The 14,015-nt window shown below is 48.4% G+C and overlaps 2 protein-coding genes across 2 annotated transcripts; both read left to right on the top strand.

The window, feature by feature from the left end:
* Window positions 1-8,391: 8,391 nt before the first annotated feature.
* BDW47DRAFT_15956 (G1/S-specific cyclin) lies at window positions 8,392-10,347 on the top strand. Its single transcript, XM_024818335.1, has 2 exons — window positions 8,392-9,052; window positions 9,116-10,347. Exons 1-2 carry the CDS (start codon window positions 8,840-8,842, stop codon window positions 10,151-10,153), a joined length of 1,251 nt encoding a protein of 416 aa, XP_024673082.1. The 5' UTR covers window positions 8,392-8,839; the 3' UTR covers window positions 10,154-10,347.
* A 1,888-nt stretch (window positions 10,348-12,235) lies between these two features.
* BDW47DRAFT_103614 (retropepsin-like aspartic protease) lies at window positions 12,236-13,582 on the top strand. The gene is made up of 2 exons (XM_024812117.1): window positions 12,236-12,671; window positions 12,749-13,582. The coding sequence occupies exons 1-2, from the start codon at window positions 12,641-12,643 to the stop codon at window positions 13,270-13,272; spliced, it is 555 nt and encodes a 184-aa protein (XP_024673081.1). The 5' UTR covers window positions 12,236-12,640; the 3' UTR covers window positions 13,273-13,582.
* Window positions 13,583-14,015: the final 433 nt, after the last annotated feature.

Below are 14,015 nucleotides of genomic sequence, written 5' to 3'. Positions count from 1 at the left end.
CAGGTGGCTGATCCCTCCGTTTGATGTTACGGTTAGGTTGGTTGTGCAGGTTTTTTTTCTGGTTTCTCCTCCGTGGGTCTTTGGATTGATAGGGATAGGATAGGACCTTGATGAGGAGATATGTTAGAGTTCATCACATATGCATCCGACCGTGACGGGGGTAAGAAGGGACGACAGGGTGAGCCCAATTTGAAAGACCCTGTTCGTACTCTGTACAACAATAGCATCATATCAATTGGACGAACCGCCTGCTCAATAGCAGGGTGTACAGAATTGACAGCTGTCCGTCGTCCACGACCCTGATACCGATCCGGCTTAAAGATCTGAAAAAGAAAACCGCCCACCGGGTGGATCAAGTGACCGTTGAATATGATACTTGAAAAACATGGAATTGGTATGCTGTCACTACTAGTAGGTACTAGGTACGGGTCCCAACAGAACACACATGTATGGAGAGTATCGAAGTGGTAGGCTGGGTAGATAGATCAACCACGCCTCCGATAGAGTCAGCGAGCTTTTACTCAATCGGTCCATCACGAAGCCATACAGATGATCCCTCGACTCGTCCAAATCGCTGAAGCGATCGGGGTTCAGCGAGCCACTCGGCCTGCATTGAGTATGGAGCACGACGGGTCATCATGCATCGGCCCTGTTCCTTTTGAAGGCTAACCGAAGGTTCTTCTGTTTTTCTAGAACAATATTTTACCTTTTCTTTTCTTTTCTTTTCCTTTCTTTTTTCTTTTTTTATCTTTATCTTTATCTTCGTTTTCACCTTTTTTTTTCTTCCGAGATCCACCACGATTAATGGCTCGGCGTTAGTATGTAACTGCGTAGTGTACTAACTGTACCCGTCTCTTCCGCAAGGATAGGAAACATACGATGGACATTAGACACTAGATACTAGATACTAGACCAGATACAGGATCCATAGCTTAAAGCAGTGTTTTACGTGTAGTCTCTGCAGGTGGACCGACATGTCGGAACTGCGGGGCTGCAAAACATCCGCCACAGAATCGTGACTAGATCGTTAATTTTTACCCAGGCGAAAGAGTAGGTATGTTTGGTGTGCGATAGCTAAGTTAGTAAGTAAATAATACTGGATCAACCTCACCCGGGAAGCCGAGAGACGGACCGAAAATCATACGGTTGGTACGGAGGAGGGGGATCTAAGGTAGAGAGGGCAACAATTTCCCATTGAGGCAAAAGTCGTGTGTATTATCCTTTTTGACGGTGGTCCAGTGGCTAGTTGGTAGTTACATACAGGGTTTTCTGGCTAGATCCGCAGTGGGTTTTGAACGCAAGTGCGGTGTGTTTTCCGCAGGAGCTAGAAACTGCGTATGTACGGAGCAGTGGGAATGAAATACTTGAGATTAGGTAACCTGTAACTTGGTCAATAGTTACATCTTAAGTGACTATTCTATTGTATCTACTATTTATATGATATTGATGGATATAGTTGATGAGTGAATGATAGCTCAAATGGACTCGCAATCTAGTAGCAACAAATCCAAACTAGTTCCAGCTCGGGGAGATTACTTTCCTGGAATTGATCGATGATGGGCCTCCTCTTAGTGATACATCGAACGTTCTACACTGCTTGACGGCTACTGTATTATACGAGGTAATATCTTGGGTAGTGAAATGTATGTATATATACATACAGCCGGTATTTACCCTCACGGAAATAGATACAATACCCAAGTCAGTACATTATCATACCAGTTGATGATGAATATAGAACCTAATCAAGAAACACTCCTGAAGCAGACAGACCGCTTCGCTGCTCAGAAATAATGATATGCAATGCAAACGGACGATGGTCCTCAGATGCAGCGACCCTTGCAGGATCGCCCGAGTGATACGGAGTACACATAATCGAATCATCCTGTAGAATTTGACTATACCCAAGTTATAATATATATACATTCTCCAAGCGAGAATAGTAACGACCTATCCAATAAGCTTGGCATTTATACAAACGAGTCAGTTTACGACCAAGCAAGGCAAGCAAGGCATGAATGCCATGGCATGATAGCGAGCAAAGACATCATCGTGGAACCCAGCATGCTTAGTTAAATGAGAGGGGATGATGGGACCTGCAGGTACGCCGCAAGGGGAACGCCTATAATTATGATTATCCATCCTGGTCGAGGGAGCAACCTGGTTTCTAACTAGCTAGTGAGGCGAGCATGCGATATACCTTAGCATTGAATGTGGTATACGTGGTCTGTAGGAAGGGTATGGGTGTGCGCGTGATGATTCGGATTATGTAGGTGGGATACAAATGTAGGAGTGTACATCCATGGTGTAGTTTACTGTCTGGTTGATGATTTTATGAGATACGGATACAAAGATTGTTATCTCGTCGTGGCTGGGCTGTTGCGAATAGCCAGAGCACGGAGATGTACACATAGGTTGCCTACTTGCTCCGCACTCCGTTCATACTGAGGCGCACGTATAAAATATGCAAATGATGATACCAGGCTACGTATTATCCCATCCCCTTTCCACCAGCCGACCGGCCAAAAGCCCCAACCAAACATGTCCCTCGAAGATCGCGCCCATCATTTCAATAATCCAATAGTATCACCAGTGACCACGGAGTGACGGGCGCGACAATTCCGTCCAGTAGCGAAATCAAGTCAAGTCTCACCATTTCACGACCATTGCATTGGCAGTACCTAGCCCAATGTCTGTTCTCAATGATGAACCGGAGTTGGAGGGAGGCTAACTCGCTAGGTAGTTACATACTAACTATGTATAGCTACTTACTATAGTAACCGGATACCTAGGCGCCGGTCAATCCGTCCCCAGTAATATATGGAAGCAAACCATCCGGTGCCATGGCCCGTACATGGAATACATACATAGTAACATACATAATTCCGCTGGAAATCACCAATAAAAAGGAAATCGCAATCTCAATAGTAATACGGGGTCCGGTGGCCCGCGATCGGCTGCAAAGCAGGGCAAGCCGGGTTTGGGGCACCTATCCTTGCTAGTGTCTGGGGCCCCTTTTTCTAAGGTAGGTAGGTACCTTCAGCGGGCCCCTTTATTAGTTACATTACGATGTAGAATGTAGATAGGTAGGGAGGAAGGAATGGACGAATGTATAATCTGCTGGTGCTTGGATTGTAATCCCGTTCTATATTATACTACTCGTAAGGTACACATGGGATAGGATAGGATAGGGGCTCGGGATGTGATGTCGTGTTTGAACCGCGTCGACTGTCGAGGGATCCATGGTTCCGGATCAGAGCCGGTTCGGGTTTTTATCATCTTGGCTGGGGAAGGGGGGGGGGTGATTAAGGGGTTGTGTAGGTTTGAATGGGCGATACGTGGATACTCCATTGGTGGTTGTTCGAAGATACGACTTCCTAGTTCTGTTAATTTGAACGTATGTTTTGCCTACTGTATGTATATATAGAATGATGAACAGGCTTAGGTAGTTGAATACTAGAAGATACAGAGTACGGAGTAGTAAAGAAGTGATGATATGCATCCGTGGGCCAAGCCAGTGCAACTGCAACAAAGGAGATCCCCGCCCCCAACCCGGTCAGTCAACCACCAGCCAACCAAGTAAGGATCGTGCGGATCCTTGATTGACTCGACTCATTCGACTCGACTCAACTCTGTCAGAATGCAGTGGCACAGTGGCACCCATTCAGCAATTGAAACCTCAAAAGAAAAGACAATAGTGGAGAAAGGGTAAAGTAAAGCAAAGTGACAGACTGGCGCATTAACACGAAGATACGTCTGTTATCCACGGTGGACGATCGATGATGATGAATCATGAATCAAACCAAACACAATTACCGGGGCTGCGGGCTTGAGTTTAGTCTAGGATCGAGATCCGGTGATCCATCCCCCACCTACGACGACGGTCGAGGCGTGAGCGACCGGTCGGAGAATGAGGAGTTGCGTCTATGGATCAGCTTGGGGGTTGGCTTTCTTTGTTGAGATTTCTTGAGCTACCTACCTAGGCTACAATAAGGATCTCCATACATCAAGCTGACTGTTAGTTTGATTTGTCGCGCCAATTGTGAAGCGTGCTTTAAGGGGTTGCTCCCGCGTCTCGCATTCGCGTCTCAACCGGGGATCAAGCACAAGGTTCTATTTTGGAACCAACGTTTGGTTTGATACAGTAGATAGATGGCAAGACGTGGATGATTGAAAGGAGGGATATATCCATGGAGACGCCGACAACGGTTCCAACGCATATTGTCTCGAATTATCCCCGACTGATTGTGAACAGGGTCAAGCGTGTTTGTCTACATCCCGTAGGCAAGGTACTCCGTACGTATCTACTGGGTACATCCATACTCGAACGGAAGACGGTCGGTCACACCATTGGCCACAACCGCTGAATCAGATATGTGGCTCGAAGGCGGAGGAAGATGACGATAACTACTATCATCTACCTGGACAAAGATACAGGATCAGTGACATGGCTTTCAGATGTGCAGTATGCAGCCACCCAGTCCATTGGTTCTGGATTCACGATTGACAAAGCCCTCTCTGCATGTGGGGAGAGAAAGAGACTCCGGCCGACGAAGTCTATTTCCTGCTAGTTGATTAACCCCAAACGGATCCAGGAGGAGATTGATTTGAACAAGGGTAGCAAACGCGAGCGCGTCCATGCGCCCGAGGGTAGTCGATAGGTGCGGACCATGGATGTGCAGGAGTGGCTTCGTGTTTGGTCCCCGGGCTGGACGAGACAATTGGTATATTTTCATTCCTTTACAGTGTAGGGTCTGTTGTAATTGTTTATGTGTAAAATTATTGATTAAGTTTGAATTGTTTCATCGATCAGAGATTGGATCATAGTAAAGTTCAAGACGTCTTGTCAACAAAGAGATCAGCACCGCCAGGGTTGACTGGACTAGGGAGTCGAGGGATGCGACTGGCCGTGAATGGCGGGAAAGACACGCGATGAGGTCGCCGGAGGTTAGGGCTTGAGCCAGTCAGCGCGGCCAGATGGCGAGTTGAAGACGCCAGGACGCGACCGTATGTATGTAAGGACGTAAGTCAGAACAAGTCCTTTTACTAGGTTATCGCCACCACTAATTTGGTTCTGAGTATCGTCAACGGAGTACCAACGACCTAGGTATTGATTAAGTTACAGCAGTCAGCAGCTGAAAGAAATGAGTCGGCTACTCCGCAATTGATTGTGGGCATTGAGGCAATGTGATGAACCGGAGACAATAATTCTACCTAATAATAATAGTAATATTAATCATTATAATGCCGCCGACGGTCAATTAATATAGGGAGTAAAGTAGGTAGTAGTGTAACAAGAACGATAAATATAGCCAGTCTCAAGTCACGTCACAGAATCCTAGCTGTCGAGAATGCAATTGACATGCAGTCGACTTGATGTCTGGTTTTCAAGGCACCATGCGAATGAAAGCAATTATATCATCCATGAATGCAGGAGTCAAGTTAGTTACAGTAGAGGAAACAACCCACGATGGTCCAAACACCAATGATCAGGAGAGTCCGACATGGGATGCAGCTCCGACCGTCCCCCGGAGAAGGGGCTGAAAATCGATTCAATCAGCGTGTCCAAAGCACCAGGAGAAAGAGGCCACCGATGGGGTACCAAGGAACGGCAGGGCAAATGGCTGGTGCAGACTGGCTGGTGAGGTCGGAGATCCCCCCCACTCCAAGCCCACCGAAGGAGTTGGTGTAGGCTGAGAGAGGTTAGAATGTGAGAGTTGTTTCCTGTGTTCTGGGGTTGTTTAGTGTCAATTTGTGCGGTGTACGGAGTACTACGTAGTAGTTACGATGTATTCGACAAGAAAGAAGATTGAAGATCGAGGTGGAATGTAGACTATCATCGGTGGGGATATGGGCAAGGCTGGCGATGAATAGGAGACATGGTTATGGAGCAACATGTATATCAGACAAAAGGCCTTCCCTGTCAACAATGAGAATGAGATACGGTCCATACTATTACTGCCCCATCAGACCCATTACCATCCATCGTACGTGGGTAGTCAGTAAGTACACCGTAGTATTAGTATTAATCTGATAGAATCCTTATTACTGTTAGTGATTTTGTGATTACTGACCGAAGATTATTATTTATGATTAACTTTCGGCCGTACAGTCTACTAGTCAGTAAGGGCCAGTCGCGTTAGGCAGAATCCCGTCCTCCAGGCGGTTCAGGAGGCGAGCATCATAATATGAGATCGAGACCATTCCCGTCTGATCTGCTTGGCTGACCTGGTTTTTCCACGCCTACGTCGGTGGTTGGAATCAAGATTTGAGACAGTGTTGTTTCCCACCTCCTCGGGGTGTTTCACTGGGATGCATGCTTTAAATGGCAACCCTAGGGGATCGTATTCGGGGTGCACTACATTAGACAGAGCACGCTGTCCATGGGATCGAGAGTGTGAGAGTGTGAGAGCCACTACCACTGGGGATGTGAGGTATAGTTGAGACGAGATGAAACGGTACGTATTTTAGAGTAAAGTACTTAGTTTTTACAGTAGTAACCACTCCTACTACTCGGTACTCCGTACCCAGTACTATTATACGGTCGGCGGAGTACGTACTAGATATAATACCCATATACCGTATGTATTCAACTCACCTTAGTAAATCCAGTGGTGTATCCGAATCCACCCCCCCGTTATTGATTACGGGAAATAAAGGGAAGGAAAAGGAAACAAAAAAAAAAGGACTGTAATAATAAAAAAACCATGTAAAGAAAAAAAGAACCCCGTCACGGTTTACAATACCAGCTAACCTGCAGCGATCCTCTCAAGAACTTCTATCTGCGGTCTCTCGTCTAGTCTCTACTTCTTCTCTCTTCTTCTTTTCCTTCGATCACACTCGTCTGGAGAGAGAGAAACTTCTCCTCACTTATCTCTCCTCCCCTTCCTCCCTCTTCCATCTTCCTCATCCTCCTCCCTTTCCTCCTTTCCCTCCCTCCCCCTTTTCTTACCTTCCCCCCCCTCCTCCCCGCCAATTCTTTTGGAGAGTTCCGAGACTGGTCCTCAGGTCGAGTCAACTACTGTCGACGATATAATCCCTATCGCTCGACGTCGTCTGTCTCCTCCGCTGTACTAGCTCTTCAGTCGAGACGTGTCCGTCAGCTTCTGCTTCGACGTTCTTCTCTCCTTCGACGTTTGTTAACTCAAACGGCGACCAATTACGCTCTCCCCACCCCTGACCTGTCCGTCCCGGTGTCAACTGTCGACGACTGTCAGATATCTCTCCCCCCTCTGATTCAGCTTCTGCCGGTTAGAAGAGCGACAAGAAGGGTGTCTTTTTTCTTCCTTGTTTCTTCTTTTTTCCGCTGGCTCTCTGGCTTGTATATGATTTGGTTTTTGCTGTGATTTTTTTTCCCCGAGGTAAGACTGAATTTCTTTCCTGTCATTCTGGACCACCACCCTCTCGATCATGTTGGAGAGACCGCGGACGATTTTTGCACGTTGCTCGGTGTCATGCCACCTATGTGCCGGGGGAATTGCCTAGGGGGAATTGCATAAGGACGGGGTGGATCCGCCGGAGCATGGAGCCCTTGCCCGTCAAAAGGCCGGATCTATTGCCATTCGAAACCCACGAGAACCTACCATTCGAAACGGACCCTGCGGGCGTGACGCTGCGTGGTTATATATGTCGACCGAGGGATTGAGACGCCCAGGGGGAGAGGAGAGAAGGACAATGGCGGGGATAAAAACAAGGGGTGCAATTGCAGGATGATGTCCATATATCACCGGATGAATGTCAAATTTCAACAATCTGTTGATTCTGGAAAAGGCCAACCTTTTCTCTAGCAACGGTACGGACCAAGGGGCTTGTCGGTGTGAGAAGAAAGGGATTGTAGGGCAGGTGCACATACTTGAGGACGGACGATCTCCAAGAGCCACATACCCGGAGCTTTTCAGGTCGCAATGGCAGTCACACATGGAGAAAAACGAAAAGCATAGCATTGCGAGTCGAATTGGCCGGCTGACAATGTGTTTCTGTTTAGGAGACCGATCTCGTGTCCTATAGTTGACCTCAATTCTGCATCCCTCCTTAATGCGGATTCTGGTCACTTGTCCTCCCCTTCACAACAACACCGTCTTCTTGTACAGGAAGAACACCTTGTCAAAAGACACTGGACCGCAAAGTGTATGTGATGGACATTCTTATTCCATGTTGACATCCCCTGACGATCTCCCTACCCCTTCATAGGGTTCGTGCCTGCACTCCTGTTACACATTCCAGTGTGCCATAGGCCAGCAGCAAGCACCGGTTTCCTAGGGTGAAGACGTTCAGTCGTCCTTTGCCTGTTGGACTGGTATTCTGCAGGATCCATTGACGGACCATTCCTCTACGTCCTGTCCCAGCCTAGATGCCAGACACGCCGTCACGGTAAGGGTTGCATTGTGCCCTCTGCCCGAAGGCCTTCCATCTGGGTTAGTATTCTTTTACCCCCAGCGGATCCGGACCCCTTTTCACCCTCTTCCCTTCTCACTTCACTTTCACCTTGATTGCTTCACTATAAACTACCTCGCCGCTCTTTTCATTTTCTTTTTTCATTCCTTCTTTATTTTCTTGTTTGGGGCTTCTATTCTTGCACATCACTCTACTGTTTAATTTTTAATTCTTAATATCTGATACTAATCTTATTCTCTCTTTAGCTTCGGCCACCTACGGTTCTACCCTGGTTCTCTGGCCTACCCTCCTTCCAGTATCACGACTATTGTCATTACTGGCCATTCCTTAATTCCCAACTAATTCCACTCATTAATACTCTAATCTTTAACGACTGTCACTCTCTTAAATCCGTCGTCTGAAAGACCCTCGTCTGGGTGTTTCGTCTCAACCCTTTCTCGCAAACATGGCTTATCAGAAGCGCCCTACATCCAGCTACCAGCCGTGTGACACGTTTTTCGTCGAGTCGTACGATAACGTCCCCGCGCCCCGCATGGACCCCAAGGAACATGCCAAGTTCATTGCCCGGGAGCGTCAGTACGCCATCGCGGATGAGCTGTCCCGGATCACTAGCGATGAGTTCCGTGAGGACATTGTGTCTCACATGCTGGACATGGATGTTAGTTGGCCCACCTGGATCACCCCCAGATTGCGAAGACTGAGGCTAACTGTGCGTGATCAGGCGGCAACCCTCCCCGATGTCGAGTCGATCGATATCCAGACCGAGATCCAGTGGTTCATGCGTCCCTACCTCCTTGACTTCCTCATCGAAGCCCACACCGCGTTCCAGCTGCTGCCGTCGACCTTGTTCCTGACGATCAACCTGCTCGACCGGTATTGCTCCAAGCGGGTGGTCTACAAGAGGCACTACCAGCTGGTGGGTTGTGCGGCACTCCTGATCGCAGCCAAGTATGGAGACAAAAAGGACCGTGTGCCCACGATCAAGGAACTGAAGTCCATGTGCTGCTCGCTCTACGATGACGACATGTTCATCCAGATGGAATGGCACGTTCTGCAGACCTTGGGGTGGACCATCGGACACCCAACCGTGGATAGCTTCCTGCAGGTCGCTGTCCTGGATACTGCGTACGATCCCGAGGTCGAGCACATGGCTCTGTACATTGCAGAGATCGCCCTGTTCCACCGGGAATTCGTTTCGAAGCCATCCTCCGACCTCGCTCGGGCCTCGCTGGCTCTGTCGCGGTGTATCCTTGACCGACCCCAACCCCGGCACACGGAGTGGGCCTCGCAGTACGATTCGATGACGTTGGTGGGACTGTCCCAGCAGCTGCACCAGCCGTCTCAGGTCCTCTCCCGAAAGTACTCGTCCACCCACTACTCCCGGGTGTCTCGCATTCTGGAGCAGTTCCTTGCCCGCCAGGCGTCCATCGCCACCTACGCTCCTCCTAGCCCGCCGTCGGATATGGTCACCGTGGAGTCCAAGCCCTACGAGGGCGAGATCGGCCTGGCGACGCCACAGAAGGCGCCGCACCCGTCGAACATGCCGCACGGCTACATCACCCCGCCGATCACACCGGAGAACGATGTGTTTGTCACTGGCGGTAACTCCTACATCAAGGTGGCCGGGACCAGTGCCTGCTCGCCTTCACCGACGCCCCCACCCAATGTGCAGTATGTGAGCGGCCACGCGTACCCGCAGGAGACCGCATACTCGCAACAATACCTCCAGCCTCAGATGTCCTTCAATGCAGGCTACTGAGGACATTTTTGTCCATATTGTACCATCAAACTGCTTGAACAGCAACATGACGTGCGTCAAAAGCGTCCTGTTCCATATCTGCCGACCTGGCATCGTCTATCATTAAACCGTGGCCTGTGGGCCGGAACCGAACTGGATATCATCCCGATTGGGATTTCCTTGTTTTATTCCCCATTTCATTCTGTTTCTTTTTCTTTTCCCTTTTTTTCTCCCCATTTTCATTTCCTCATTTCCTCTCTTTTTCTACTGCCCTAAAATTGCATACCCCTTTCTTGTTGTCTCCATTGGGCCAACCAAGTTGCATTTATCTAGCATTGCAAGCGCGAGCCGTTGAAGTCTAAATTGCATTTCTCTATCGACATTTGTTTTCTCTTTGCTTTCCTGGCCATGTGTGGAGTTGCAACTCAGTTCGTCTGGCTGGTATGCCCCGGCCGATTTCTCCGGGATTCCTGTTCCTTTGTTTCATCCCTCCCCTACCCCTACCCTCCCCCTACCCTATCCCTTCTTTACATCACCCCATCCATTCCACCACCCACCAAAGCGTTAATGTGGCAGCATCTCGTCCGTTCTGTACGTTGTGCAGACGGCGAGGACCCTCCAAAAAAAAGCAAAAAAGGCGACCAAAAATCAACCAAAAAAAAACACAAGCGGAGGTAAAGGACCAACCCTAACATGGCTTTGTTATCTAATGAGTTGGCGAGAGAGCGATCTGGGGAAGAAATCGAGCATTTAGCAGAAGTCCGTCATTAGATTTGACAATCCCACCTGACTGTATATATTAAGGATGGGAAACATGATGATTTGATATCCATGCGTTGCTGTGATTGTAGTCGTCGAGCGTATTTTAGTAGGCTATTGGAGTAAAACTAGAGGTATACATAATCCATACATCGCTTTTGTTCGATACAATAACCTCAGCAGTGGCCAGTCATGATGTACAACACAGACAAGCAGCCAGCGTAGCCTGCAACCGCTGAGCATAAACAGCACCAAGGCCTGATGTAGACGGTGTGATACTTTGCAGCCTCTAGTTATACACGAAAGAGAGATACATTCTACTGTCCTCTACCCGGTATAGACCCAGCCGCGATTTCGCCTGAAGGTTTTGTAATTTATACCTATTACACAGGTAGATGTGCCATACACACTCGCCCCGCTCGGTGGGTGGGTGAATGGGTGGCGTACTGATGTGGCCGAGACATGTACCGGGGGTTTCTTTCAATGATGCCAGATGGTTCAATGACTAGATGCTCAATTCATTGTGTTTTTGGATTTTGACTCCTCTTGATGGATAGAATTTCGAGCATGCCCGTGTAGGGGCTCTGCAAAGTCCCTGTGTGGAGATGTCAAGTCCCTTGATGGGGTTGAAGGCAGAATGAAGAGTACATGAAAGAGCGCAGCGAAAAGATTGGGGGGGAAAAGAATCATACATATACATGGTGGCATGCTTCTACATATCATTCGACTTTCTTACTAGATACTTCGTGTGCCTGGATGTATTGAAATCTTTCATAATGAATTATACATCATACCAAGATAGGCAACCATTCAATATTCTTCAGAAGGTAATATATACTACCCCGGTCGATTCTTGCATTGGGCGGCAAATTTTCGTAAGAATTGTGATCGCCACTGATTTCTTGTGATCTTTCTATTTTTTTGTCCATATTCTATAACACCAGCTGGTACTCAATTATCAGAGAGGAAAGGGAAGGCTTGTTATAACTTGTGATGTCATCGGCATCAATGCTCAATGCCAGCTCCATTTTCTTTCTCTAGGTAGGTCTGAATCTCTAGGTTAGAGTGGATTGAAAAATGTGACCTGGATAGATTCCTTATGTATTCGAACTAGAATATGTAGATGATAAACAACACAGTGATCTAGAGATAATATGGGGTATAGCAGTAGAACCAGCCATGAAAGGTGAAATGGATGAGGCAGTGCTCTAAGTCTTGTAATCATTACACTAGCGTAGCAGGATGTGATGTGTTTTCACCTAAGCTGTTCTGTAGGTGGCTATAAGTACTTATATGATAACCTGTAAGAACAATTACCAGTTACTGTTCCTTCCACCGCCCGACTGAAGTCCCAGACCGATCTCGGGGTAGTTGATCATCGAATGGGAGTCGCGATTATAAAGCTAAGCCACATATTGATTTCCTCTGTCTTCCGTCTGTCTTTCATAGATGGTATCGTCATTATAAACCCCTACCCATTTTACCTACCTTCCTACAAGAGAACATCATATCATTACGACGGCGCGTGATTATCATCCCGCACACCCTTTTGAATCCCCGGCCTTCCTCATCCTAGGACTACCACTACCCAGACACCGTTGAGACTCCAACATCACCGAAACCATCGGCCATTACAGCCAGCATTGCAGACCCCCGCGCTAGCTGTCCATCTTGAATGCCTATTTTCTCCTATTGCAGATGTGGATGCTCGATTTGATAGACACCTGCATTTCATCCCGCGGAAGATAAATGACGGTTTCCTCGGGGGCGGGCGGTGACGGTGAGTATCTCCGGAGGGAGAGCCATGCGGGGAAATCTCGAAGTCTCAGACTAACCAAAGTCACGACGAACTCTTAGAATCCGCGATCCCTCTTCCGGCACGATCAAAAAGAGAAAGATGGCGACGGCGCCTGTCTCGCTTGTCCGACCCCCTCCGCAAGATCCTCGACGTTTTCGAACCCGGCGATCGTCCAGGCCGCCACCGATCGAATGTTGACGCACCACCGTTGGTTGTCTACCAGGCCCCCGACACTGCAGAGGAATGGAAAATCTGGGGCCGCTTGCTCGACGTCAACAACAACACCATTCCGGTAATCATCGCGGTCGACACCCAGTCTGAAAAGGACCTTATCTCATCCGAGCTTCGGAGACGATTGAAGCTCGAGTTGAAGCCGTGTGGTGAGCATGAGCAGATCATCACCCTTCATGCCGACCCGACCCCTGTGCACGGCGTGGTCGAAAGCGTGGCGTGGGGACGGGTGCCCGGGCGAAAGACCTATGTATCCGACTTTCGTGTTGTTGACACCGATCACTTCCAAGTCATTATTGGAAAGGACACCATCAACAAATATGGTTTGGCCACATTGAGTCCGGATATTTGAGGGCGGCAAAGGAAATGGGGGATGCCGTCGTTGGCAGAGTTGCACCCGGCGGACAGGCTAGTTCTCGCACGGTATATATAAATGGGGCGTTGTCCAATTCACGAGACATGTATTTATGAGATCTTTATGGTAATTCAGGCGCAAATTGTCAAGTAGGGGGGGGTATTATAGCTGGTGTCTTTGGAGTTGGGGTGATATTTGTCTATCAACATCAATGATAACATGGATCTACAGATCATCAGATGTCGTGGCCAGCTTTGAGACCTATCGCGTCACTCCTTGTTGAAACCATACATATCTATCTGCACATCTCTCTCAAGAACTTGAGACCCCATCCCTGATAAAAACCGCAACAGCTCACTGGTCTGCCCACTGACCGTGGGTGCCCAATGCCATGTCGTCATCCAATGACCGACTATGGCGGACCGAACCCAATACACCGGGGATGAAGTGTCCATGCCGCATGCTTGCCATCTCGCTTGCAAATGCTCCCAAGCAGCATTGAGCACGGGATTATTTTAAGCATCTCTGTCAAATTAGATGCATACACTCCTGTGTCGGAGGTGGACGCGATGAGGCTCAATCCAGCACATCCAGTCTATAAGTTATGAGATGGGGAATTCCAACGATCGGTTTAGATGGCCAAACTCGTTGAGCACTGGTTAACCACTCCTACCACGGTAAGTACACCTCGTTACGTCTATAGGGAGGAATTACATCCCATTCTCCTCAACCACCAAAAA

Source organism: Aspergillus candidus (genome assembly GCF_002847045.1).
Source record: "Aspergillus candidus strain CBS 102.13 unplaced genomic scaffold BDW47scaffold_15, whole genome shotgun sequence".
In the NCBI taxonomy this organism is placed as follows: Eukaryota; Fungi; Ascomycota; class Eurotiomycetes; order Eurotiales; family Aspergillaceae; genus Aspergillus; species Aspergillus candidus.
This window is presented reverse-complemented; position numbering and strand designations above follow the sequence as displayed.